The 25,949-nt window shown below is 44.8% G+C and overlaps 1 protein-coding gene across 2 annotated transcripts in view; it reads left to right on the forward strand.

Annotated features, from left to right (window-relative positions):
- The window catches only part of WWP2 (WW domain containing E3 ubiquitin protein ligase 2), a 188,404-nt gene that overhangs the window by 6,631 nt on the left and 155,824 nt on the right, over nucleotides 1-25,949 (forward strand). Inside the window, exons 2-3 of one of the 2 annotated variants that reach the window (XM_032157791.2) lie at nucleotides 8,006-8,058; nucleotides 18,702-18,786. In XM_032157791.2, coding sequence (XP_032013682.1) covers nucleotides 18,717-18,786 — 70 coding nt within the window. In that variant the 5' untranslated portion in view covers nucleotides 8,006-8,058; nucleotides 18,702-18,716. The remainder of the gene's footprint in view (nucleotides 1-8,005; nucleotides 8,059-18,701; nucleotides 18,787-25,949) is intronic. The other variant, XM_032157790.2, reaches the window with a different exon arrangement.

Consider the following 25,949-nt stretch of genomic DNA (forward strand, 5'->3'; position numbering starts at 1 on the left):
GGTGTAACCCCGTCTCTACTAAAAATACAAAAAATTAGCTAGGCGTGGTGGCCGACACCTGTAATCCCAGCTACTTGGGAGCCTGAGGCAGGAGAATCGCTTGAACCCAGGAGGCGGAGGTTGCAGTGAGCCGAGATTGCGTCACTGCCCTCCAGCCTGGGCAACAAGAGCGAAACTCCATCTCAAAAATAATTAAATAAAAAATAACAAGTACCAAGACATGGCAGTCCTGACCTAGGGCCCGTCCTCTTCCTCAAGGCACCCACGCCTTTTGCTTCTTGTTTTGTCTTCAGATCTGCTTTCCAGTCAGCCTCTTTTATTCTTAGCCTATAATTCCACGGGGCTTCCAATAGCGTACCTCCCTGCTCCCTCCCGTTTTCTCTTTTTCCGTGCTTAGTCTTTGTAAGGATGTGATTTGCCAAAGTTGATTCTGTTTGATTGTTTTTCAATATGGGCCTTTGGAGAATGGAAGGTAGTAACTCAATGCTGGACAGAGGAGGGAGGCCAAGAAAGAAGCATTAGTGTTGGAGTAGCATGAGCCTGTGAAGAAAAGGAGAATCTTTTGGACAGAGCTTTTCCTTGTATATCTTTCAAGAAATGGGTGCAGGTCCGGCGCAGTGGCTCACGCCTGTAATCCCACCACTTTGGGAGGCCGAGGCGGGTGGATCACGAGGTCAGGAGATCGAGCCCATCCTGGCTAACGTGGTGAAACCCATCTCTACTAAAAATACAAAAAGCTAGCCGGGTGTGGTGGCAGGCACCTGTAATCCCAGCTACTCGGAAGGCTGAGGCAAGAGAATTGCTTGAACCCGGGAGGTGGAGGTTTGCAGTGAGCCGAGATTGTGACAGAGCGAGACTCCATCTCAAAAAAAACTAAAAACGCTGGGCGCGGTGGCTCATGCCTGTAATCCTAGCACTTTGGGAGGCCGAGTGAGCAGATCACAAGGTCAAGAGATCGAGACCATCCTGGCTAACACGGTGAAACCCCATCTCTACTAAAAATACAAAAAATTAGCCGGGCCTGGTGGCGGGTGCCTGTAGTCCCAGCTACTCGGTAGGCTGAGGCAGGAGAATGGCGTGAACCCGGGAGGCGGAGCTGGCAGTGAGCGGAGATGGTGCCACTGCACTCCAGCCTGGGTGACAGAGCAAGACTCCGTCTCAAAAAAAAAAAGAAGTGGGTGCAAGGTTGATCTCTAGTTAGAAATAAGCTCTGCCTGTTTCTACAGCTGGTTAATTAGAAATAAAATCTTTGTGAACCCATGGGTTATATCGAAAAAAATTTTTTAAAACAAGAAATAAAATCTTGATACTGGTGAGTAATTTCTGCTTTTCCCTGGCTCCTTCTACACAGGTCTTCTCATCTCAAGAGCAGTGTTCACTGGTTTCTTGACTCAAAGCTGGGTCAAGAATTTTATGAATTGAGGTGCTTGTAATGCCAGAGCCAAGAATTTCAGTATCGAGAAGTGGTTTCGTTTGTAGTTGATATTTGAAGAGCTCTTACTGTGTGTCCTCTGCTTTACCTGAATTCATGTAGTCAGTACAATAATCTTATAAAGTAAGTACTATTATTGGGTTCATTTCACCGATGAGAAAACTGAGATTTAGAGAGGGTAGGTATGATTTTGTGAAATATATATTTAGTCTTCCTCCCATTTCCTGGCCTATAACTCCTAAAATCATTGAAATCTCCCAAATGATCAGTGTCTTTTTTTTTTTTTAGGATAGAATCTCGCTGTGTCCCCCAGGCTAGAGTGCAGTGGCATAATCTCGGCTCGCTGCAGCCTCTAAGCGATTCCCGTGCCTCAGCCTCCCAAGTAGCTGGGGCTACAGGCACATGCCACCACACCCAGCTCATGTTTGTATTTTTAGTAGAGATGGGATTTCGCCATGTTGGCCAGGCTGGTCTCGAACTCCTGAGCTCAGGTGATCTGTCTGCCTTGGCCTCACAAAGTGCTGAGATTACAGGTGTGAGCTACCACACCTGGTCAGTGTCTTTTTGTGTGCTAATAATTGACCTTTGGTTGGGGACTCCTGGATAGTCTCAGGATTTGGGGGCCAGTGGCCAGGGAAACCAGCTTTGTGGTTAGAGGGTTGGCACTTTTAGTTCTACACCCAGCCTCTGGGACAGGGAGAGGGACTGAAGGTTGACTTGATCTGCAGTGGCAGTGACTTAATTGATCATGCCTGCATAATGAAGCTTCCATAAAAACCCTGAAGGACTGGGTTTGGGGAGCTTCTGGATGGCTGAACATGTGGAGGTTCTTAGAGGATGGCACCCTCAGAGAGGGCTTAGAGGCTCTGTGCCCCTTCTCACATGCCTCGCCCTAGCGTCTCTTCATTTGTATCCTTCATAATATCCTTTATAATAGATCAGTAAATGCAAATAAAGTGTTTCCTTGAGTCCTGTGAGCTGCTCTAGCAAATTTATCAATCCTAAGAACCTCGATTTATAGCTGGTTGGTCAGAAGCACCGGCAAAACAACCTGGAGCTTGCAATTGACGTCGCAAGTCAGGGGCAGTCTTGGGGAACTAAACCTGTGGGATCTGATGCTACTTCCAGGTGGATAGTGTAGGAACTGAATTAGAGGACGCCCAGCTGGTGTCTGCCAGCTGCAGAATTGATTGCTTGCTTGGTGTATGGGGCTCCCACACATCTGGTGTCAGAAGTATTCTGTGGGGCTGGGCACGGTGGCTCACACCTGTAATCTCAGCACTTTGGGAGGCAGAGGTAGGAGGATCGCTTGAGCCCAGGAGTTTGAGACCAACCCGGGCAGCATAGTGAAATCCTGTCTCTAAATATTAAAAAAAAAAAAAAAAAAGAGGTAGTATTCTGTGTTGTGAGAGTATAGCAGGAAGAAACTTAGTTTGCTTTTTCCTCTCCATCCTCTCGGTAAGTAACTTGCTCTGGATCACTCAAAGGCAAATGAGTGGTTCAGCTTATTAGCCTCCAGAAGACTGTCAGGTCTGAAAGGTTGTTGCTTAGGTAGGGTGATAAAAGTGATCAGGTGCTTCAGATATTGCAGGAGCTGCCACTTGCTCAGTCTGATGTGATGTTGTTTTCTCCTGTCAAAAGTTCTTTAATAATAATTATTATTTTTCTTTTTGAGATGAAATCTCGCTGTGTCTCCCAGGCTGGAGTGCAGTGTGCTATCTCAGCTCACTGCAACCTCTGCCTCCTGGGTTCAAGCGATTCTCTTGCCTCGGCTCCTGAGTGAGCTGGGTTTACAGGTGCCTGCCACCATGCCTGGCTAATTTTTGTATTTTTAGTAGAGACGGGGTTTCACCATGTTGGCCAGGCTGGTCTCGAAATCCTGACCTCAAGTGATCCACCCGCCTGGGCCTCCTAAAGTGCTGGGAGCCACTGAGCCTGAAGGACTGTAGCTTTGTATTAAGTTTTAAAATTGGAAAGTGTTAGTCATCCAACTTTGTTCTTTTTCAAGATTGTTTTGGTGATTCTGGGTTCCTTGCATTTCCTTACTTTAGGGTCAGCTTGTCAATTGTTGAAAAAAAATTCTCTTTTTCTCTTTGTTTGTTTCTGTATCTGGCTTTTTGGCCAAGGACTTCCTCAATGGTTGTTGACATTTAGGTGTGTAGGACCCAAGTGCAGGACAGTGAGTTGGGTGGGGGAAATTGACCTTTTCAGTTTATAATGTAGACTTTCACTGTCTCGCTGGGTCAATATGGTGCCTTATCCCTATTGTCAACTGTGCCTGAAGTCTTGAGTTTGGTTTCACCTATTGAGAACTAAAAGTCTTTTTAGTCTTTTTTATTTTTATTTTTTTTTTTGAGACGGAGTCTTGCTCTTGTTGCCCAGGCTGGAGTGTAATGGTGTGATCTTAGCTCACCACAACCTGTCTCCTGGGTTCAAGCTATTCTCCTGCCTCGGCCTATCCCAAGTAGCTGGGATTATAGGCATGCACCACCACGCCTGGCTAATTTTGTATTTTTAGTAAAGACAGGGTTTCATCATGTTGGTCAGGCTGGTCTCGAACTCCCAAACTTGGGTGATCCGCCTGTCTCGGCCTCCCAAAGTGCTGGACTAAAAGTCACTGCTTGGGATTAGGAAGGGGCAACTGCTTAGTTGAACTGGGTGGGGAGGGGACTCTGGGACTCTAATCGTTCCCAAGATAGGCTTTTGCTAGTCCTTCTGTTTTTAGCCCCACTTCTGCCCTTACTTTCAGAGGTAACTGGCACCACTGATTCAGGGCAGGTGAGCCCCAAAACTGGGGGTTAGTCTGGGTGGGTTCTTGGCTTTGCCCTGGAAAGAATTCAAGGGCAAGCTGGTAGTAGAAGAAAACAGCTTTACTGAGGCCGCAGAGTTACAGCTTCGTGACTGCTCCTGCAGAGCAGGGCTACGCTATAGGCAGTGTGTCCCAAGTAGCAGCTCAGGGGCAGTTTTGCTGTCATATTTATACCCAGTTTTAATTATATGTAAATTAAAGGGTGGGCGATTAGATATTTCTAGAAAAGTGGTAACTTCTGGGGCATTACCATGGCATTGGCACACTGTCATGGCACTGGTGCGTGTGTCTTGTGGGGAGGTGCTTTTGGTGCCTCTTCCCTGTTCCAGCCAGTCTTCAGTCTGGTCCTGAGTCGAGTTCTCCCTCCTGCCTCACCACCAGTGATTGACCCTTTCTGGAATTCTTCATTGCCAGTCCAGTTGCCTTCTGTTGACCTCTCTTGTGGGCAGCTAAGTTTCAGTTTTGACACACTGGAACCATTTTCCAAAATTTTGCTGCTATTTCTGTTGTGTTTTTTTCCCTCTTTCTGTGGGTTTTCACCTTTTTGTATTGCTTTCCTGTCATTTCGATGGAGTTTGAGAAGGGAACAAAGATAAATGTATGTGTAATCTGCTGTGTGTATTGAGAGCTCCTGGAAGGCTAAGGGAAGAACTGGCCTCTAGGAAGTCGCTAGTGTCGCTACTACTTTGTTTCCTTAGCAACAGTCCTGACGGGGAGCTCCTTCATTGTATTCTGTTCCTACCGATACACATTGCTCCTTTTTTTTTTTTTTTTGAGGTGAGTCTCACGCTGTCGCTCGGGCTGGAACGCAATGGCACGATCTCGGCTCACTGCAACCTTCGCCTCCCAGGTTCAAGTGATTCTCCTGCCTCAGCCTCCCGAGTAGCTGAGATTACAGGCGCCCACTACATGCCCAGATAATTTTTTTATTTTTAGTAGAGATTGGGTTTCACTATGTTGGCCAGGCTGATCTCGAACTCTTGACCTCATGTGGTCTACCCACCTCGGCCTCCCAAAGTGCTAGGATTACAGGCATGAGCCACCATGCCCAGCCTCCTTTTTTTTTTCTTTTGAAACAGGGTCTTCCTCTGTTGCTCAGGCTGGAGTGCAGTGGAGTGATTACGGCTCACTGCAGCCTCGACTTCTTGGGTTCTGGTGATTTCCCACCTCAGCCTCCCGAGTAGCGGAGACTACAGGCATGCATCACCATGTCTGACTAATTTTTTGTATTTTTTGTAGAAATGGGGTTTCTCCATGTTGCCTAGACTGGTCTCGAATTCCTGGGCTCAAGCAGTCTGCCCGCATCAGCCTCCCAAAGTGCTTGGATTACAGGCATGAGCCACTATACCCGGCTGCCCCAGTTTTTCATTTGCATAATTCTCTATGCAAATTTTTTGCATCTTTTTTAGTTCAGCCAAATTAGCTGAGGTCTAAAGTACTCCTTTTAGTGCAGTCACATTAGTTGAGGTTTCAACAAATTCGTTAACACTAAACCAGTGGTCCTCAACCCAGCTTCACGTTAGGATCACTTGGGGAATTTTTAAATAACACAGCTGTCCCTGGCCCACCCCAGACCAATTAAATGGGAATCTCTGAGGGTAGGGTTTGGTGGTCAGTGTTGTTTTTTTTTTAATGCTCCCCAGATAATTCAGATGTCTAGAAAGCATGGAGAACCACTGCTCCAAGGCATTTGATCCTTCATTAAGGATAATTTAACCTAACTCTACACATTCAATTACATCTGTTATCTTATTGTTATTCTTCCCGTCTTACGTTTCCCCCCAACATTGACCCCTTTCCTTCCTTGTATTCCCCAGACATGCTGTCATCTCAACAGCATTTTTTTTTTTGAGACAGGGTCTTGCTCTGTCACCTGTGCTGGAGTGCAGTGGCATGATCATAGCTCATTGCAGCCTCGACCTCCCAGGCTCAAGCGATCCTCCCACCTCAGCCTCCTGAGTAACTGTGACTACAGGCATGTGCCACCATGGCTAATTTTTGTGGTTTTTGTTGAGACGAGGTTTTGCCGTATTGTTCAGGCTGGTCTCGAACTCCTGGACTCAAGTGATCCACCTGACTTGGCCTCCTAAGGTGCTGGGATTACATGCATGAGCCACCACAGCTGGCCATTATACCCTTTTATCTATCTGAATGTTTTGCAGATACTCTCAGTTTCTTCCTTCAGCTTCTTCAGATCTTTGCTCAAATGTCAACTTCTCAGTGAGATCTTCCTGTTTGTGCCTTTTTAATTTCTGTTTTGGCCGGGTGCTGTGGCTTAAGTTTATAATCCCATCACTTTGGGAGGCCAAGGCAGGAGGATGGCTTGAGCCTAGGAGTTCAAGACCAGTCTGGCCAACTTGGTAAAATCCTATCTCTACTAAAAATACCAAAATTAGGTGGGCATGGTGGCATGTGCCTGTAACCCTAGCTACTCAGGAGGCTGAGGCATGAGAATCACTTGAATCTGGGAGGTGGAGGTTGCAGTGAGCTAAGATCACGCCACAGCACTCCAGCCTGGGTGACAGAGCAAGACTCTGTCTCAAAAAAAAAAAAAAAGAAAGAAAAGAAAAAGTGAAAAGCATGCAAATTTATATAATATAAATTTACATGACTAAGACTTGGAGAAACATATAATGTGTATTTATGTTTAGGTTTGATGAAGAGTGGACAATCATGGAGAAATATGATTGGACAAAAGGGGTATGATTGACTGGTAATACACTGGGGGAAATTTAACAAGTCCTATTTGTTCAGATTCTTCTCTGTGTCCTTCCTTTTGTCTTCAGAGAAGGATATTCCTTTCCTTGTGGTATAAGGAGGGCATCTCTCAAAGGAGGGTCATATGACCTGTTTCAGGGGAAGGTCAGAAAATCTTTCATAGGCTTTATGACCTGCTTTATGGGAGAAGGGTGAGAGGAAGCTGAGAGTGACTTCCTGCTTTTCCTGCTTTCTTAAATGCCAAGGTGTCATGTTTTGGGGTAAGGTATCTTAAACCCCATCAGCCATGTCCTGTCTACTGATGAGCCCATCGAGGCTTTCTTCACTTCTATTATAGTGTTTATGATTTCTAGCATTTTTTGTTGACTCTTACAGTTTCTGTATCTCTCCTTACATTGCCCATCTATTCTTGTGTGTTGTCTGCTGTTTCCGTTAGAGCCCTGAACCTAGTAATCATAGTTATTTTGCATTACCTGTTTGATTATTCTAAAATGTGTCCTATCTGAGTCAGGTTCTGATGCTTGTTTTATCTCTTTTTCACACTGTTTCTTCTTGCCTTTTAGTGTGTTTTGTAATTTTTAATTGAGAGCTAGACATTGACCTTCTTCCTGCTGACCAGCTCCTCTTCCTTACCCCTCCCTAGTTCTTGTTTAAAAAGAAAGCTGGACATGCTGTATTAGGTAATAGGAAATGAGGTAAATAGGCCATTAGTATTGTTAGTATGGCGTTTCATGTTAATCTGGCTAAGAGTTGGTCTGTGTTTTATGATTGCTGTAACTGTAGGTATCTGAGGCTTCAAATTCCTCTAGTGTCCTTGTTTCTGTCTCCCCTGTTATCTTTGGTTTTCCCTAGAAACTCCTTCTTAAATACAGTGTATGCCTTTCAGCCCTAATTCCCTGTTATTGTACTGGAGCCCTGTTGGTGTGACAGCAAAGTATGGGGGAGGGGAAGCATTCTATAGCCTCATGGTCAAATCCTCGTCTTTTAGTGGGCCTGTGTCCCAGGCTATGACTGTCCCTTGTATTTAACTGTTTTTCTTCCCTTAGATGAAACAGAAAGGCCAAAGAGGGCTGGAGTCAGGGGAATTCTCTTCCACCAGGTAGGATAAGGCTCTGGTAAAGTCTTTTTCCCTGGAGAGTAGGCCATTGCTCTGAGCATATTTCACTATGGTTACTTCCCACAACTAGAGCTAGGAGGGGATCTTTCCTGACTCTACCAGGAGAATCTTGTAAAGAAGGATTTTTTTTTTCTGTTTTATTCACCAGTATATCACTAGCACCAAAACCAGTGCAGAGTACATAATAGATGCTCAATAAATATTTGTCAAATGAACGAATGCCTCTTATCTAAGCTCTAGAGATTGTTTTACCTAGATGTGGGAAATTTCTTAACTTATAATGATAATAGGCCGGGCATGGTGGCTCACGCCTGTAATCCCAGCACTTTGGGAGGCTGAGGCGGGCGGATCACCTGAGGTCAGGAGTTCGAGACCAGCCTCAACATGGAGATACCCCATCTCTACTAAAAATACAAAAAATTAGCCGGGCATGGTGGTGCATGCCTGTAATCCCAGCTACTCTGGAGGGTGAGGCGGGAGAATTGCTTGAACCTGGGAGGCGGAGGTTGTGGTGAGCCGAGATCATGCCATCACACTCCAGCCTGGGCAACAAGAGCGAAATTCTGTCTCAAAATAAAATAAAATAAAATAAAATAATGATAATAAACTGATGACATTTCTCTGAATGAAGTTAGTCCCCAGTGTAGTATTTGCTTATTGGGTTCTGTAGTGTTTGTTTAATCTAAAACCCTACCTTAGATGGGATTGTTGTAGACAAGTAGTCTCAAGCTTTTTTGACTGCAACCTTTAGTAAGACATACATTTTATATCTTAAAACAGTATATGTGTGTGTGTGTATATATATGTATATATATTTATCTTAAAACATATGGATTTATATATACATGTGTGTATATACAATATACATATATCATATATGCACATATTTTGTATATGTACATGTATATTTATTTGGTAAAACTTTTTGTGAAATAATACTTTCCTTAATGTGTGATATACTTTTATATTTTCTTTTTTTTTAAACGGAGTCTCACTCTGTCACCCAGGCTGGAGTGCAGTTGTGCGGTCTTGGCTCATTGCAACCTCCGCCTCCTGGGTTCAAGCAATTCTTCTGCCTCAGCCTCCTTAGTAACTGGGATTACAGGCACCTGCCACCATGACCAGCTAATTTTTGTGTTTTTAGTAGAGATGGGGTTTCACCCTGTTGGCCAGGCTGGTCTCGAACTCCTGACCTCAAGCAATTCACCTGCCTCAGCCTCCCAAAGTGTTGGGATTACAGGCGTGAGCCACTGTGCTTGGCCTATATTTTCTTTTTAAAAAATCTTTTTATTTATTATACTTTGGTATACAACTTTTATAGTTTCTATCCTATTAGTTTATATTTTATTTTTAAAATGCTTGTCAAGATTTATGTAGAGGATAAGTTCAGAGGAAATATGTTGTTTGTATTCATATTATATATAAATATTTGTATTTTTGAGACCAAGTGTGGTAGCTCATGCTTGTAATCCCATCACTTTGGGAGGCTGAGATGGGAGGATCGCCTGAGCTCAAGAGTTCCAGATCAGCCTGAACAACATAGGGACCCCCTTCATCTGTACAAAAAATTTAAAAAATTAGGTGAGTCTGGTGGCTGGTGCCTGTAGTCCCAGCCTTTTAGAAGGCTGAGGTGAGAGGATTGCTTGAGCCCAGGAGGTTGAGGCTGCAGTGAGGCATGATTGTGCCACTGCACTCTAGCTTGGGGTGACAGAGTGAAACCCTGTCTGAAATATGTGTGTGTGTGTGTATACACACACACACACACACACACATATATACATAGATATACACACACACATATATACATACACACACATACTTATACTATAAATATATATATATATTTTTTTTTTTGAGAAATTTCAGTAGATCTACCAGACTTAGTAAAGGGGGACATTTTGACTTTCCCGTCCCCCTCCCAATAAGTCCATTAGTTTCTTCAATAATGAAATACTTTGTTCATCTGGTAACCCTTAGTTATATTTTAAACATTGACCCCCTTCTCCCTCTTCCAGCAAAGCTTATGCTCACTCAGAGTTTTGGAGTGATTAGGATGCAATTACTTTCCATGGCTATTAGCAGGGGAGAAATTACTTGAGTACACGTACAGAGTCATCTGTTTGTGTTGCTGAGACAGAGTGTAAAGTCTGGACCTCAGGTTTCCTAAGCTTCTTGTAGTGGATAGTGGGGATTTGGACCTAATACGCATTAGGAACCTTGTCTAAGATGGGAGGCAAAAGCTAAGAGGTCGAAAGTACTTTGATGGGGATGGGATCTGTTTCTTTCTATAGTTACAGTTATTTTTCTTGAGACAGAGTCTTGCTCTGTCACCCAGGCTAGAGTGCAGTGGCGCGATCTCGGCTCACTGCAATGTCCGCCTCCTGGGTTCAAGTGATTCTCCTGCCTCAGCCTCCCGAGTAGCTGGGATTATAATTGTGCCACCACTCCTGGCTAATTTTTGTGTTTTTCATAGAGACAGGGTCTCACCATGTTGGCCAGGCTGGTCTCGAACTCCTGCCCTCAAGTGATCCGCCTGCCTGAGCCTCCCAAAGTGCTGGGATTACAGGTGTGAGCTATCACACCTGGCTGGTTATTTATTTATTTATTTTTTGAGATGGAGTCTTTCTCTGTTGCCCAGGCTGGAGTGCAATGGTGCAATCTTGGCTCACTGCAACCTCCACCTCCTGGGTTCAAGCAATTCTCCTGCCTCAGCCTCCCAAATAGCTGGGATTACAGGCGCCCGCCACCGCGCCCGGCTAATTTGTTATATTTTTAGTAGAGATGGGGTTTCGCCATGTTGGCCAGGCTGGTCTCAAACTTCTGACCTCAGGTGATCCACCTGCCTCAGCCTCCCAAAGTTCTGGGATTACAGGCGTGAGCCACTGTGCGTGGCCCCGGCCAGTTATTTTTCTTTATGCATCAACTGGAAAGGTTTTACAATTCCAAATGCCTACATTATGTAATGTCAGGGTGGTATCTTGCTCATTAGATCTGGAACTCCAGACAAAGCTCTATAGAATAACATGGATTACTGTTAATAAGCAGTGGACTGCAATTTTAAAAGACACTGGAGAAAGAAAACATGGTGATGTTATCTACCCTGTTTCTCCTGCCTTCCCAGTTGGCTTTGTTCCTTCTGAGCCTTCTTTAGAATTTATCTGATTGTTTTAGTTTTGCGGCCCTGAAGTGTAGATCAAAAAGTCTGGTCTTTCTCCTGTTGAACAGGCCATGTATGGGCTTCGAGTTTCATTCTCTAAGAGTCAGGACCAAAGGCTCAAAACTGCTACAGTTCAGGAGAAAAAGGTAGTTGAAAAACTACCATTAGTTGAGTTGCCTTAGGAAAGAAAGAGTACCAATAGAAGTAAAGATTTCTAAAATATTCTTTTATTTTTAAAGTCTGTAAATAATGGATTTCTAGCTTTTAGTGCTTTAACCCCTGTTAACTAAAAGCCCCAAGGCTCAATTTATAATATTTATTATCTTTCCTGCATTATTCAAGATATGATCTTTTGCTTCCCCTTAAAATTATTGTTCAATTATGAAAGAGATCAAACATATAAAATGGTTAGAGATGAAGATAACAAACAGTCATAAAAACCACCATCTGGATTTAATGAATATGAACATTTTGCCATATTTGCTCCAGAACTTTTTTCTTTGAAAGATAAAATGTTGCAGATACAGTTGAGGTTCCTTTGGTCTCTTTCCTCACTCCAGTTCTCTGCTCCCTCCTCCCCAACCCTAGAGGGAACTTTTGTTCTGAACTTGGTGTGGTTCCTTCCCGTCGTGCTTTTATACTTTTAAACATTTGTGTGTCCACAACAACAACATATACAGTTGTTTTATGTAAGTTCAAGTGTACACCAAAGACATCGTACTAAGGCTGCCACCTGCCTTTTTTTTTTTTTTCCCTCTTGGCATTATCGTTTGGGATTTGTACATGTGGATTAAATTCATGTATTTCAGGTACTATATAGCATTCCATTTTAGAAATATATCACAATTTATCCATTCCCTCACTGATGGGTATTTAAGTTGTTTATAATTTTTTACCATTACAAATACTGCTATGATGAACATCCTTGAACATGGCCTCGTCTGTGTGTGTTGGAGAATTTCTCCCCCTGCAAATGCCTGGGAGTAGAATCCTGGTACGTCCAGAATTACGTGTCTTTAACTCTGCCGGAGGTCGTCAGTTGCCATCTAATGTGCGCTGCCTCCACAGGCATGTGAGACTTCTCTGCAACACTAATTGTCAGGCTTCTCATCTCTTTCTAATCTGATGGGTAGCAAAGAGAGTTGATCTTTTTACTGCTTTGCCGAGACAAATTTAGTCTAAGGGAGTCAAAACATCATCTTTTTGGCCTGGTGAAATGGCTCATGCCTGTAATCCCAGCACTTTGGAAGGTGGGGCTGGGAGGATTGCCTGAGGCCAGGAGTTCAAGACTGGCCTGGGCAAGATGGTGAGATCCTATCTCTACAAAAAATAAATACATAAATAAATAAAAAAGGAAAAAAATTAGCTGGATGTGGTGGCAAATGCCTGTAGTCCCAGCTACTCAGGAGGCTGAGGCGGAAGGATCACTGGAACCCAGGAGGTCAAGGTTGTAGTGAGCTATGATCGTGTCACTGCACTCCATCCTGGGTAACAGAGCCAGACCCTGTCTCAAAAAAACAGGTTGGTCCCATGGTAGTGGGTTATCAGAACTTATTAACATTAGTGTCACTAAAGTTTGTATACAACCCCCGAGTGCTAAATTTGACTTTAAAAAAGGAAAAAAAAGAACTGAGATGGGAGTCTGTCTGCACGTTCAAGGGATAGTTGAACAGTGAGGAGGCCTGTGTGGCAGTAGTCACAGCATGATGAGGGTGGGGGGATACTGGGGAGCAGGAAGTGGGCCGTGAGGTCAGAGAGGGGTGTGGAAATGGGGGGAAGGTATTGCATAGGACGTCAAAGGTCATTTGCGGGTCTTTGGCTTTTACTCTTTTTTGTTTGTTTGTTTTTCAAACAGGGTCTCACTGTGTCACCTAGGCTGGAGTGCGGTGGCACAATCGTGGCTCACTGCAGCCTTGACCTCCTGGGCTCAAGTGATCCTCCCAACTCTGTGGTCCTGATTAGCTGGGTCCGCAGGCATGTGCCATCACACCCAGCTAATTTTTGTATTTTCTTTGGAGAGATGGAGTTTGACCATGTTGCCCAGGCTGGTCTTGAACTCCTGAGCACAGGGTGATCCGCCCGCCTCAGCCTCCCGAAGTGCTGGGATTATAGGTGCCCGCTGGCTTTTACTCTGAGTTAGACGGTGTCTTAGTTCATTTTGTGTTTCCATAACTGGGTAATAGAAACGGGATAATTTATAAAGAGACTAGGTAATTTATAAAGAAAAGAGATTTATTCTTTGTATTTGAGTCTGAGAAGTCTAAGGTGGAGGGCCCATATCCTGGCGAGGGCCTTTGTACTCCACATCCCAAGTGGAAGGAAAGGCAGGAGAGCTAGAGAGAAATGTGAGGGGCTGAACTTGCTTTTATAACAAACCTGCTCTTGAGATAATGGCCCCAGCCCTGAAGTAACATCAATCTGCCCTCATGATCCAATCGCCTCTTCAAGGCCCCACCTCTCAATACTGTTAAGATTAAATTTCCGGAACCGGGCGTGGTGGCTCATGCCTGTAATCCCAGCACTTTGGGAGGCTGAGGTGGGTGGATCACCTGAGGTCAGGAGTTCGAGACCAGCCTGGCCAACATGGTGAAACCCTGTCTTTACTAAAAATACAAAAATTAGCTGGGCATGGTAGCGGGTGCCTGTAATCCCAGCTACTCGGGATGCTGAGGCAGGAGAATCTCTCAAATCTGGGAGGCAGAGGTTGCAGTGAGCCGAGATAATGCCACTGCACTCCAGCCTGGGTGACAGAGCGAGACTCCATCTCAAACAAACAGACAGACAGACAAACAAACAAAGGGATGACATTCAAAGCCTGAGACAGGATGAGGTAACTGAGAAGAGGTAGAACATTGATTGCTTGAGGTTGAGGAGGGGGCAGGAGCCAACGAAGAAGGCTCAGGTGGGGCAGGAGGAGGGTGAGGCAGGACTGGTGTCCTGAGAGCTGAGGGAAAAAAGCGGTTAAAGAATGAAAGGGTGATCAGTTGTGTCAGATGCTGCCAGTAGGTCAGTCATGTAAGAGGAGACGGAGAATCGCTATGGGATCTGGTAACCTGGAGGTCTCTCTGGAGCTCTTGATAAGAAGAGTTTGGTATTGTATTCCATTTGCTAAGTACCATTTCAGAGGTTTCCACTGGAAGTGAAACGCTTATTACAGACTAGTCTAGAAAAACTAGCCACTTTAAATCTTTTTGGAAACTGGATATATCACATAAATAAGACAAATTCTGTTCGAGTTTGCTAAAAATCTTGGAGCGTGACATTGTTTGACTTTAGCTATGGAAAATGTCAAAATCATTGTCACTTAGCCGTAGCTACATTTATTTAAGTTTAAATTAAATTATAAAATAGAGCCAAGGTCTCACTATGTTGCTCAGGCTGGTCTTGAATTCCTGGGCTCACATGATCCTCTTGCTTCAGCCTCCCAGTGTGCTGGGATTACAAATGTGAGCTACTGTGCCTCTCCTGTAGCTATATTTAATTCTCATATAAAGGGCTTTTGTCCTTTTTTTTTTTTTTTTGAGATGGAGTTTCACTCTCTCCCCCAGGCTGGAGTGCATTGGCGTGATCTCAGCTCACTCCAACCTCTGCTTCCCAGGTTCAGGCGATTCTCCTGCCTCAGCCTCCAGATAGCTGGGATTACAGGCGCGTGCCACCATGTCCGGCTAATTCTTGTATTTTTAGTACAGATGGGGTTTCATCATGTTGGCTGGGTTGGTCTCGAACTCCTGACCTCAAGTGATCTGCCTGCGTTGGCCTCCCAAAGTGCTGGGATTACAGGCGTGAGCCACCTTGCCTGGCCAAGGGCTTTCATTCTTAGAGTAATATGGTGAGTTAATAACCATGTTTTAAAGCTGAACAACTCTTTAAGATAAGTCAGGCACTGGGCTTGGTGGTCCGATCCTGTATTTCCAGCTACTCAGGAGGCTGAGGCAGGGAGATCCTTTGAGTGCCGAAGTTCGAGGCTGCTGTGAGCCATGATTATGCCTGTGAATAGCCACTGTACTCTAGCCTGGGCAATACAGCCAGACCCTGTGTCTAAATAGTAACAATAATAATATTGAAGAAAAAAAAGAAAATGGGAAGTCAGGGAGAGAGGTCACATACAAATAGAGTGACAGAAGGTATTAATGATGTTGAATAGAACAGGAATTTTGGCCAGGCTTGGTGGCTCATGCTTGTAGTCCCAGCACTTTGGGAGGCTGCGGCAGAAGGATAGCTTGAAGCCAGGAGTTTGAGACTAGCCTGGGCAACGTAGTGAGACCCCGTCTCTACAACAACAACAACAAAATACTAGAGTTGTGGTGGCACATCTGTAGTCCCAGCTATTCAGGAGGCCAAGGTGAGAGGATTGCTCGAGTCTAGGAATTCAAGGCTGCACTGAGCATGTTCATGCCACTGCACTCCTAGCATGAGCGACAGAGTGAGATACCATCTCTAAAAAACATAAGATACAAAGGCACAAGAATTTAACAGCATCAGTTCTCAAGTGTGGTCCTCAGACATTGGGAGGCCTCCCAGACTCTTTTAGGGTTTTGCAAGGTTAAAACTATTTTCTTTTTCTTTCTTTTCTTTTTTCTTTTTTTTTTTTTTTTTTCTGAGACGGAGTCTTGCTGTCGCCCGGGCTGGAGTGCAGTGGCATGATCTCGGCACACTGCAACCTCTGCCTCCCAGGTTCAAGTGATTCTCCTGCCTCAGCCTCCCAAATAGCTGAGATTACAGGCGCCCGCCACCATGCCCGGCTAAATTTTGTATTTTTAGTAGAGACGGGGTTTCACCATGTTGGTCAGGCTGGTCTCGAACTCCTAACCTCAGGTGATCCACCCACCTTGGCCTCCCAAAGCGCTGGGAATACAGGCGTGAGCCACTGTGCCTGGCCAAACTATTTTCATAATGACATTAACATTTGCCTTTTCACTGTGATCCCATTTGCACCAATGTTCCAGAAGCAACGGTGAGTAAAGCAGTTGGTGCTAGCACCAGTTGGGCTGTTGCTGTGATCATGGTATCCTTCACCACACATACTCTCAGTATAAAGAAAAGAAAAAGCCAGGTTCGCCTGAGAATGTCCTTGATAAAGTGGTAAAATTCATTAATTTTGTGAAGTCTTGACTCCTGAGCACGTCTTTTTAATATTCTGTGTGCTGAAATGGGCAGTACTCCAAAAGCTCTTCTGCCGCCTGTTGAAGTATAATGGTGTGTTGGGAAAAAGCACGGTTGTTTGAATTGAGAGCTGAATTAATTGCTTTTTGGGTGAAGTACCATTTTTACTTAAACATCTAACAGACAAACGTGTTACTAGATTTGGGTGTTTGGCAAGCCTTTTCTTGAAAACGAATGAAGTGAGCCCGACACTTCGAGGAAAACAACACAGTATTTGTTACCAATGATAAAATGTGAGTTTTTTTTTTTTTAAAGAAAGAGTGGTCGAGTGCAGTGGCTCACACCTGTAATCCCAGCACTTTGGGAGGTTGAGGCAGGCGGATCACTTGAGGTTAGGAGTTCGAGACCAGCTTGGCCAACGTGGCGAAACCCCATCTCTACTAAAAATACAAAAATTAGCCAGGTGGTGCTGGTGCCTCTAATTCCAGCTACTCAGAAGGCTGAGGCACAAGAATCACTTCAACTTGGGAGGTAGAGGTTGCAGTGAGCCGAGATCATGCTACTGTACCACTCCAGCTTAGGTGACGGAGTGAGACTCTGTCTCAAAAAAAAAAAAAAAAAAAAAAAAGACAAAAGACAAGGTAGCAGAGATGATGGAAGGAGGGAGGAAGGGGAGCGGATATGAGTTTTTAAGTGAAAGGTTTCAAGTGAAAGTTAGACTTTTGGAATGCTTTTACCTACTACCAAGAGCTCAGTGGCTTCCCAATGCTTAAAGACTTGTCTGATGAGATCAGTGGTGACATTCACAAATGTGACTTTTGGATATTGCATAATGAAATGTGTCAACATTTGGAAAATCTGCAGAACTCAATGAACCAATATTTTTCAAATGTCAAATGATGATGTTCCAAAATCACATACAAGTAAAAGATCCATTCAAAGTACAAGATAGACTTGCTTCTAGCCAAGACAGAATGACAGGGACACCTCATGGCGAATGATGCTGCACATCTTTTTGTTTTTTTTTGAGACAGAGTCTCACTCTATCATCCAGGCTGGAGTGCAGTGGCACAGTCTCGGCCCACTGCAACCTCCGCTTTGCGAGTTCAAGCGATTCTCCTGCCTCAGCCTCCCGAGTAGCTGGGATTACAGGCACCCACTACCATGCCTGATAGATTTTTTGTTTTTTAGTATAGATGGGATTTCATCATTATGGCCAGGCTGGTCTCGAGCTCCTGACCTCAGATGATCCACCTGTCTTGGCCTCCCAAAGTGCTGGGATTACAGACATGAGCCACTGCACCCAGCCTACCCATTTAAAGAATTGTGTTAGTTGTCTTCTTTTTCTCTTTCCCCCTTTTTTTTTTGCCTTATACTTTTAGCAAGGATTACTATCAGATTCTACTCATTTGGCCAGAGACCCTCCTTGAGATGTTTGCAGCAAACTTGCTCCACAGGTAGCACACTAGATTAGCTGTCTTTCTGCTGTGAATCTGTGATGTTCTTTTTGGAGATGTCTTTTTTTTTTCTTCTTTTTTTGAGACAGTCTTGCTCTGTCGCCCAGGCTGGAGTGCAGTGGCACGATCTTGGCTCACTGCACCCTCCACCTCCCGGGATCAAGCAGTTCTTTGCCTCACCCTCCTGAGTAGCTGGGATTACAGGCACCCATCACCACACTTGGCTAATTTTTTTGTATTTTTAGTAGAGATGGGATTTCATCATCTTGGCCAGACTGGTCTTGAACTCCTGACCTCGTAATCCACCCACCTCCCAAAGTGCTGGGATTACAGGCGTGACCACCGCGCCCAGCCAATCTTTTTTTTTTTTTTTTTTTTTTTTGAGATGGAGTTTCGCTCTTGTCGCCCAGGCTGGAGTGCAATGGCTGATCTTGGCTCACTGCAACCTCCGCCTCCTGGGTTCAAGTGATTCTCCTGCCTCAGCCTCTGGAGTTGCTGGGATTACAGGCATGCGCCACCATGCCTGGATAATTTTGTATTTTTTAGTAGAGACGGAGTTTTGCCATGTTGGTCAGGCTGGTCTCAAACTCCTGACCTCAGGTGATCTGGTCGTCTCGGCCTCCCAAAGTGCTGGAATTACAGACGTGAGTCACCACGCCTGGCGGAGATGTCTCAGTAGACTCTGCCTCCTCTAGACTTTGCTATAACAGTCCTGTGTCCTTTCTAGTCTCTCCTAAGACCTGTCCAGGTTCATTAAGTCATTATAAGACAAACTATACCCTGGTTGCAGTTGCTTGGACGTTTCTATTTTCTTGCCTCTGTTTCTTTAAGCTTAAATATTAAAATTGAGTTCAACTCCTCTGTCTTATCAGATATTCTCTAAATTCTCTTTTCTGTTTGTCTTACAGCTTCACGGTGATGATATGGCATCTGCCAGCTCTAGCCGGGCAGGAGTGGCCCTGCCTTTTGAGAAGTCTCAGCTCACTTTGAAAGGTGAGTGGCACTGTATAATATCTTTATCTTGTCTATGCCCAGGGAAGAGGGGGAATCTAACCACACCTTCGTCTGGGGAGCCAAATTTTGTGAAATAGTTTACATGTGTTAATTATTTATTCTCATGGGATTGTCATCTTGTAGCTGTAATTCTTGAAGAAGAAAGAAAATAAAGGAGCAGGAACATAAGGAACTTTTGGCTAAAATTGTCTAAAATGGTGATTTCAGGCCAGGTACAGTGGCTTACGCCTGTAATTCAGCACTTTGGGAGGCTGAGGCAGGAGGATCCCTTAAGCCCAGAAGTTCAAGACCAGCCTGGGAAACGTAGGGAAGCCCTGTCTCTACAGAACATAAAATAATTAGCCAGGCATAGTGGTGCATGCTAACTGGTCCCAGCTACTAAGGAGGCTGAAGTGGGAGGATCGCTTGAACCTGGGAGTTCAAGGCTGCAGTGAGCTGTGATCGCACCACTGCACTCAGCCTGGGCGACAGGGTGAGACCCTGTCCCAAAAACAAAATAAAATGAAAACTGAATAAAATAAAATGGTGATCTCTTCATGCCCTGGGGCTCGTTGCTACCTACACTCACTCCCTGGGTGCTTCATCCAACCTCTGGCTTTAAATGCCACCAGTAGAAGATCACTCCTCTGGGCTTTTCCTCTGAACTCCTGATTTATAACCAGTAGCCAGTTTGTTACCTTCACTTGAATATTTAGTAAACATCTAAAATTTAGTCTGTCTGTAGCTGAGGTCCTGGTTTTTCTTCCTCATTGTCTGTATCAACCCATCAGCATATCTGATGACTCACTCTTCAAAATGTATCACTCAAAATTTAGCCACTTCTCACCATCCCTAGGTCCCAGCCTAGTCCAGGCCACCATTGTCTCCACCCTGAGTTAAGGCAGTAGCCTCCTGTCCTGTCTCTCTGCTTCTGCACTTTGCCCTCCTTCAGTCTGTTGGTCACTCAGCAGCCAGTGATCTTGTTAAAATGTAAACTGGGGCCAGGAGTGGTGGCTCATGCCTGTAATATCAGCACTTTGGGAGGCCAAAGCAGGAGGATCACCTGAGCTCAGGAGTTTGAGACCAGCCTGAGCAACAGAGCAAGACCCCCATCTCTAAAAAAAAAAAATCAGAGGCTGAGGCAGGAGGATCACTTGAACCTAGGAGTTCGAGGCTGCAGTAAGCTGTGATTGTGCCACTGCACTCCAGCACAGGCAACAGAGCGGAGCGAGACCACGTCTCAAAAAAAAAAAAAAAAAAATGTAAGCTGGCTCTTGTCACTCCTCTGCTCAAACCATTCAAGGGTGCTCCATTTCACAGTAGAAGCCAAAGCTCCCATGTGATGTGACCCTTCCCCACCCCGCATTTCTCATCTCCTGTTCCTGGTCTACATTCTCTCTGCACCAGCCTCCTTGCTCTTCAGTGAATACACTGGGCAGGCTTCTGCCTCTGGGCCTTTGCACTTGCCGTTCCCTCTGAGTGAAATGCTTTTTGCTTCCTTACTTCCTTAGGCCTTTTCTCAAAAGCCACCCTCTTCCTGATCCCCTGATCTAAAGCCACCTTCCTCATTGACTTCATCACATCTATTTCCCTCCCTTCTTTATATTTTTCTTCTCAGCCCTTGTCCCTGTTTAATTAATTTATTTCATTTGTTGACTGTCTCCTTCAATAGAGTGTAAGAGCCACAGTAAGAGATTTTTGTCTGCTTTGGTCACTGTTAACTACCCCAGCCACTAGAACAGTGCCTGACACATAGTGGGCCCTCAGTAAATAGTGCCTGAACGAGAGAATGTTGCTTTGGGTTCCATAGCTGTGCAGCCGTCACAGATGGGAGAGTGGCTCTCAGTATCTGAGCTCAGACCCCTCAGCCTGGTCCTCCAGAGGCCAAATTGTGTCTCTTGGGAATATTTTTCTTGAGTATTTTTGAAATGCAAATGTTATTTATATAATATGCTCATGTAGTTTAAAAATCTTAATTTTTAATTTTTTTATTATTATATTTTGAGACAGAGTCTCGCTCTGTCACCCAGGCTGGAGTGCAGTGGCTCTATCTCGGCTCACTGCAACTTCTTCCTCCCAGGTTAAAGCCATTCTCCTGTCTCAGCCTCCCAGGTAGCTGGGCTTACAGTTGTGTGCCACCATGCCTGGCTAACTTTTTTGTTTGTTTGTTTGTTTGTTTTTTTGAGATGGAGTCTTGCTCTGTTGCTCAGGATGGAGTGCAGTGGCACGATCTTGGCTCACTGCAACCTCCGCCTCCCGGGTTCAAGCAATTCTTCTGCCTCAGCCTCCTGAGTAGCTGAGACTACAGGCATGCGCCACCACGCCTGGCTACTTTATGTATTTTTAGTAGAGATGGGGTTTCACCATATTGGGCAGGCTGGCTTCAAACTCATGACCTCATGATCTCCCTGCCTTGGCCTCCCAAAGTGCTGGGATTACAGGTGTGAGCCACTGTGCCTGGGCTCTTGTAGTTCAAAATTCTTTCCTGCAGTCCTTCAGTGCTCTTGCTTGGAAGAAACCAGTATTATGTTTCTTGTGCGTCTCTTCCAAGATACACCACAAGGGATGCTTTTTTGTAATTTTGAGAGCCAGATTGCCTTCCTTGGAAGGAATACTCTCCTAGCAATGTGCGAGAGTGCCTGTTTCCCTGCATCTTTACCAGCACAATGTTGTGAGACTTTTAACTTTTGCCTGTTTCATTGGTGCAAGCTTGTGTTCTCAGTGTAGTTTTATTTCCCACTTCTTTACTTATGCATTTGACCCTTGAACAGCATGAGGGTCAGGGGTGCTGATTCCCTGCTCAGTAAAAAAATCCACATGTAACTTTTGACTCCCCCAAAACTTTACTAACACCCTACTGTTGACTGAAAGCCTTGCCAATAACAGAAACAGTTGATTGGCTGGGTACGGTGGCTCACGCCTGTAATCCCAGCACTTTGAGAGGCTGAGGCAGACAGATTTCCTGAGGTCAGGAGTTCGAGACCACCCTGGCCAACATGGTGAAACCCTGCCTCTACTAAAAATACACAAAAAAATTAGTCAGGTGTGGTGGCGGGTGCATGTAATCCCAGCTACTTGGGAGGCTGAGGCAGGGGAACCGCCTCAACCCAGGAGGCCGAGGTTGCTGTGAGCCAAAACCACACCATTGCACTCCAGCCTGGGCAACAAGAACGAAATTCCGTCTCAAAGAAAACAACAACAAAAAAACAGAAACAGTTGATTAACACGTATTTTGTATGTTACATGTATTATATACTGTATTTTTACAATAAAATAAGCTAGAGAAAAGAAAATCATAAGGAGGAAAAACAATTTACTATTGATTCAGTGGAAGTGGATCACCATAAAGGTCTTCATCCTCATCATTTTCATGTTGAGTAGCTGAGGAGGAGGAGGAAGAGGAAGGATTGGTTTTGTTGTCTCTGGGGTGGCAAAGGTAGGAGAAAATCCATGTAAAAGTGGACCCTCATAGTTCAAACCTCTCTTGTTTAAAGGTCAACTGTATGATGTTTAGCATCTTTTTTTTTGTTTGTTTTTGAGACAGAGTCTCACTCTGTCACCCAGGCTGGGGTGCAGTGGTGTGATCTTGGCTCACTGCGATCTCTGTCTCCTGGGTTCAAGCGATTCTCATGCCTCAGCCTCCCAAGGAGCTGGGTTTACAGGCATGTGCCACCACACCTGGCTAATTTTTGCATTTTTAGTAAGATGGGGTTTTGCTATGTTGGCCAGGCTGGTCTCGAACTTCTGATCTCAAGTGATCCGCCTGCCTCAGCCCCCGAAAGTGCTGGGATTACATGTGTGAACCACTGCACCCGGCCAGTGTTTAGCATCTTATATATTTAAGGGCAGGTGTATTTCCTTTTCTATGGATTGCCTGTTCATGTTCTTTGCCTGTTTCTTATTACATTATTGATTTTTTTTTGTAGTCTTGAAATATTTTAATTATATTTCTTGGAGTCTTTTGTCTGCTTCTGCCCTTTTGAGTAGGGAGATGAGTTAGAGTGAACTGATATGGTTTTAAACTGGGGACTACAGACTTTATTACCTTAGCTAATAATTAGCAAGTCTATCTAGGTCAAAGCAGAAGTCGGCCTATTGGACCTGGTAACATCCTGAGGTCCCTGTTTTGGGGCCATATTATTCAGCCACACACACTTATTTCTTTTCTTTTTTTCTTTCTTTTTTTTTTTTTTTGAGATGGAGTCTCGCTCTATTGCCCAGGCTGGAGTGCAGTGGTGTGATGCTGGCTCACTGCAACCTCTGCCTCTCAGGTTCAAGCAATTCTCCTGCCTCAGCCTCCAAAGAAGCTGGGATTACAGGCACCCGCCACCACACCCGGCTAATTTTCATATTTTTAGTAGAGACGGGGTTTCACATATTGGTCAGGCTGGTCTCAAACTCCCGACCTCAGGTGATCCACCCACCTCGGCCTGCCAAAGTGCTGGGATTACAGGCATAAGGCACTGCACCTGGCCTCTTTTTTTGAGACAGAGTCTTTCTCTGTTGCTCAGGCTGGAGTGTAGTGGCATGATTACAGCTCACTGCAGCCTCAAAATGGTCTCAAGCAATCCTCCTGCCTCAGCCTCCTGAGTAGCTAGGACTCTAGGCATACACCACCATACTTAGCTAATTCTTAAATTTTTTTTATAGAGATAGGTCTTGCTGTGCTGTCCAGGCTGGTTTCAAACTCCTGGACTCAAGCAGTTCTCCCACCTTGGCCTCTTAAAGTGCTGGGATTAGAGGTGTGAGCCACTGCACCTGGCTCCCACCTCAGCCTCTTAAAGTGGTGGGATTACAGGTGTGAGCCTCTGCACCTGGCCAGCACATACTTATTTCTAAAGGCTTTTCTGTTGCCTTTCCTCAAGGTGAATTTTCTTACCAGGGTGGAAAGAGCCAGCATGATAATACTGGTGTATCTCATTATACACATATTTAACCTACACAGATTTGGTAATACCATTCAGGAAAATGGTGGCGGGAAAGAGAAAGAGAGAAATAACCGTTTAAATAGTGCAGGTGGTTCTTTTTCCCGTGCATTTCATGAAGAAAGCTGATAGTGTAACCTGTGGGGTGTGACTGTGCGGTTTCCAGTTCCCTTGTGCCTGCCCACACACAGTGTGATGCTGGTGTTTTAAGGTATATTTTTAAATGCATCGGGGCCCTTAAACGTAGGCCAGCTGTTTTATTTGATATTTTACTAGAGAAACACTGAAAAACTGATCTCTGAAAAGCATAGTATAAAACAAGAAACGAGCTGTTTGGAACTTATTGAGAGAGCAGATGCCAGACTCTATTGTGGTCCCTTCTTAAGAGCTTTTTCAGTGTATAATTTTGTCATTATGTGATTTTTGCCTGATTTGTTGACTTTAAAAGCTAAATCTCACATAAAGTCGCGACTCTGTGTATAAAGATACATTTCGTGTAAGAGACTTTCTAGATAAACTTGCTCATATCTTTATTTTGGCCTGTCTTTTAAGAACAAGAAATATTCAAAATATCACCCTGCCAATTAACTGTAGGTTACAAATGTGTCAGTGGAGAGACCTGGCCAACTCCACATTAAGCAGGTGTTCAAACTTAGTATCCCCAATGGCAGGACAACCTAATGTATGTGATAAGAGGTACACGACATAACTTATGTAGTATTCTTCTTTCTTTTGAGTCAGGGTCTCACTCTGTCACCTAGGCTAGAGTGCAGTGGCAAAATTACAGCTCACTACAGCCTCGACCTCCTGGGCTCCAGGGGTCCTCCTATCTCAGCCTCTCGAGTAACTGGAGCTACAGGTGTGAGCCACTACACCTGGCTAATATTTTATTTTTTTGTAGATTTGGGGTCTTACTGTGGTGCCCAGGCTTGTCTCGAACTCCTGGGCTCAGGTGGCCCTTCTGCCTCGGCCTCCCAAAGTGTTGCATTTACAGGGTGAGCCACTGTGCCTGGCCTTTAAACCGAATCTAATCATGAGGAAACAATTGTAATCACCCGGTGGGTTCTTCTTGCCCACTGCACAGACAAAATAAATTCACTGCTGGGCGCGGTGGCTCATGCCTGTAATCCGAGCACTTTGGGAGGCCTAGGTGGGTAGATCACGAGGTCAGGAGTTCAAGACCAGCCTCGCCAAGATTGTGAAATCCTGTCTCTACTAAAAATACAAAAAAATTAGCCGGGTGTGGTGGCAGGCGCCTGTAATCCCAGCTACTCTGGAGGCTGAGGCAGAAAATTGCTTGAACCCAGGAGGCAGAGGTTGCAGTGAGTCGAGATTGCACCACTGCACTCCAGCCTGGGCAACAGAGCGAGACTCCATCTAAAAAAATAAAAAAATAAAAAATAAATTCACTGAGACTGTAGCATTGTATTAGAGAAAGAGTTTAATTGACACAAAACAGGCCGTATGGGAGACAGAGTTATCAGTCAGATCAGTCTTCCTGGAGGCTCAGAGGTTAGAGTTTTTATAGACAATTTGACAGGCAGGGGACTAGGGAATGGGTGCCGCTTATTGGTTGGGGATGAGATTATAGAGGTGTGGAAAATGGTCCTTCTTTGCTGAGTCCACTTCTGGGTGGGGCCGCAGGATAATTTGTTTCACGAGTCAAGTCACAAGCCCAGGCAAGGTCAGTAGATTGCCAGAAAGTCAGAAAAAATCGCAAAAGACCAACCTTAGGTTCTGCAATAGTGATGTTATCTATGGGAGCAATTGGGGAAGTCACAAATCTTGTGACCTCTGTCTGCATGACTCCCGAGCAGTAAGGGATTATAGAAACTATACCTACCTCTTATTAGAATTCAAGCTCCTCCCATAATCCTAACCTTGTGGCTGTTGATTAGTTTTACAAAGGTGGCTTCGTTTTGGGAAGGGCTGTTATTATCCTTGCTTTTTTTTTTTTTTTGAGACAGGGTCTTGCTCTGTCACCCAGGCTGGAGTGCATTGGCGCAATCTCAGCTTACTGCACTTTCTGCCTCCTGGGTTCAAGTGATTCTCGTGTCTCAGCCTACCGAGTAGCTGGGACTACGGGCGTGCGCCACCACGCTTGGCTAAGTTTTGTATTTGTAGTAGGGACGGGGTTTAACCAAGTTGGCCAGGCTGGTTTCAAACTCCTGATCTCAAGTGATCTGCCTCCCTTAGCCTCTCAAAGTGTTGGGATTACAGGCATAAGCCACCATGCCC

This window comes from Hylobates moloch, unplaced genomic scaffold (genome assembly GCF_009828535.3).
Source record: "Hylobates moloch isolate HMO894 unplaced genomic scaffold, HMol_V3 SCAFFOLD_6, whole genome shotgun sequence".
NCBI lineage: Eukaryota > Metazoa > Chordata > Mammalia > Primates > Hylobatidae > Hylobates > Hylobates moloch.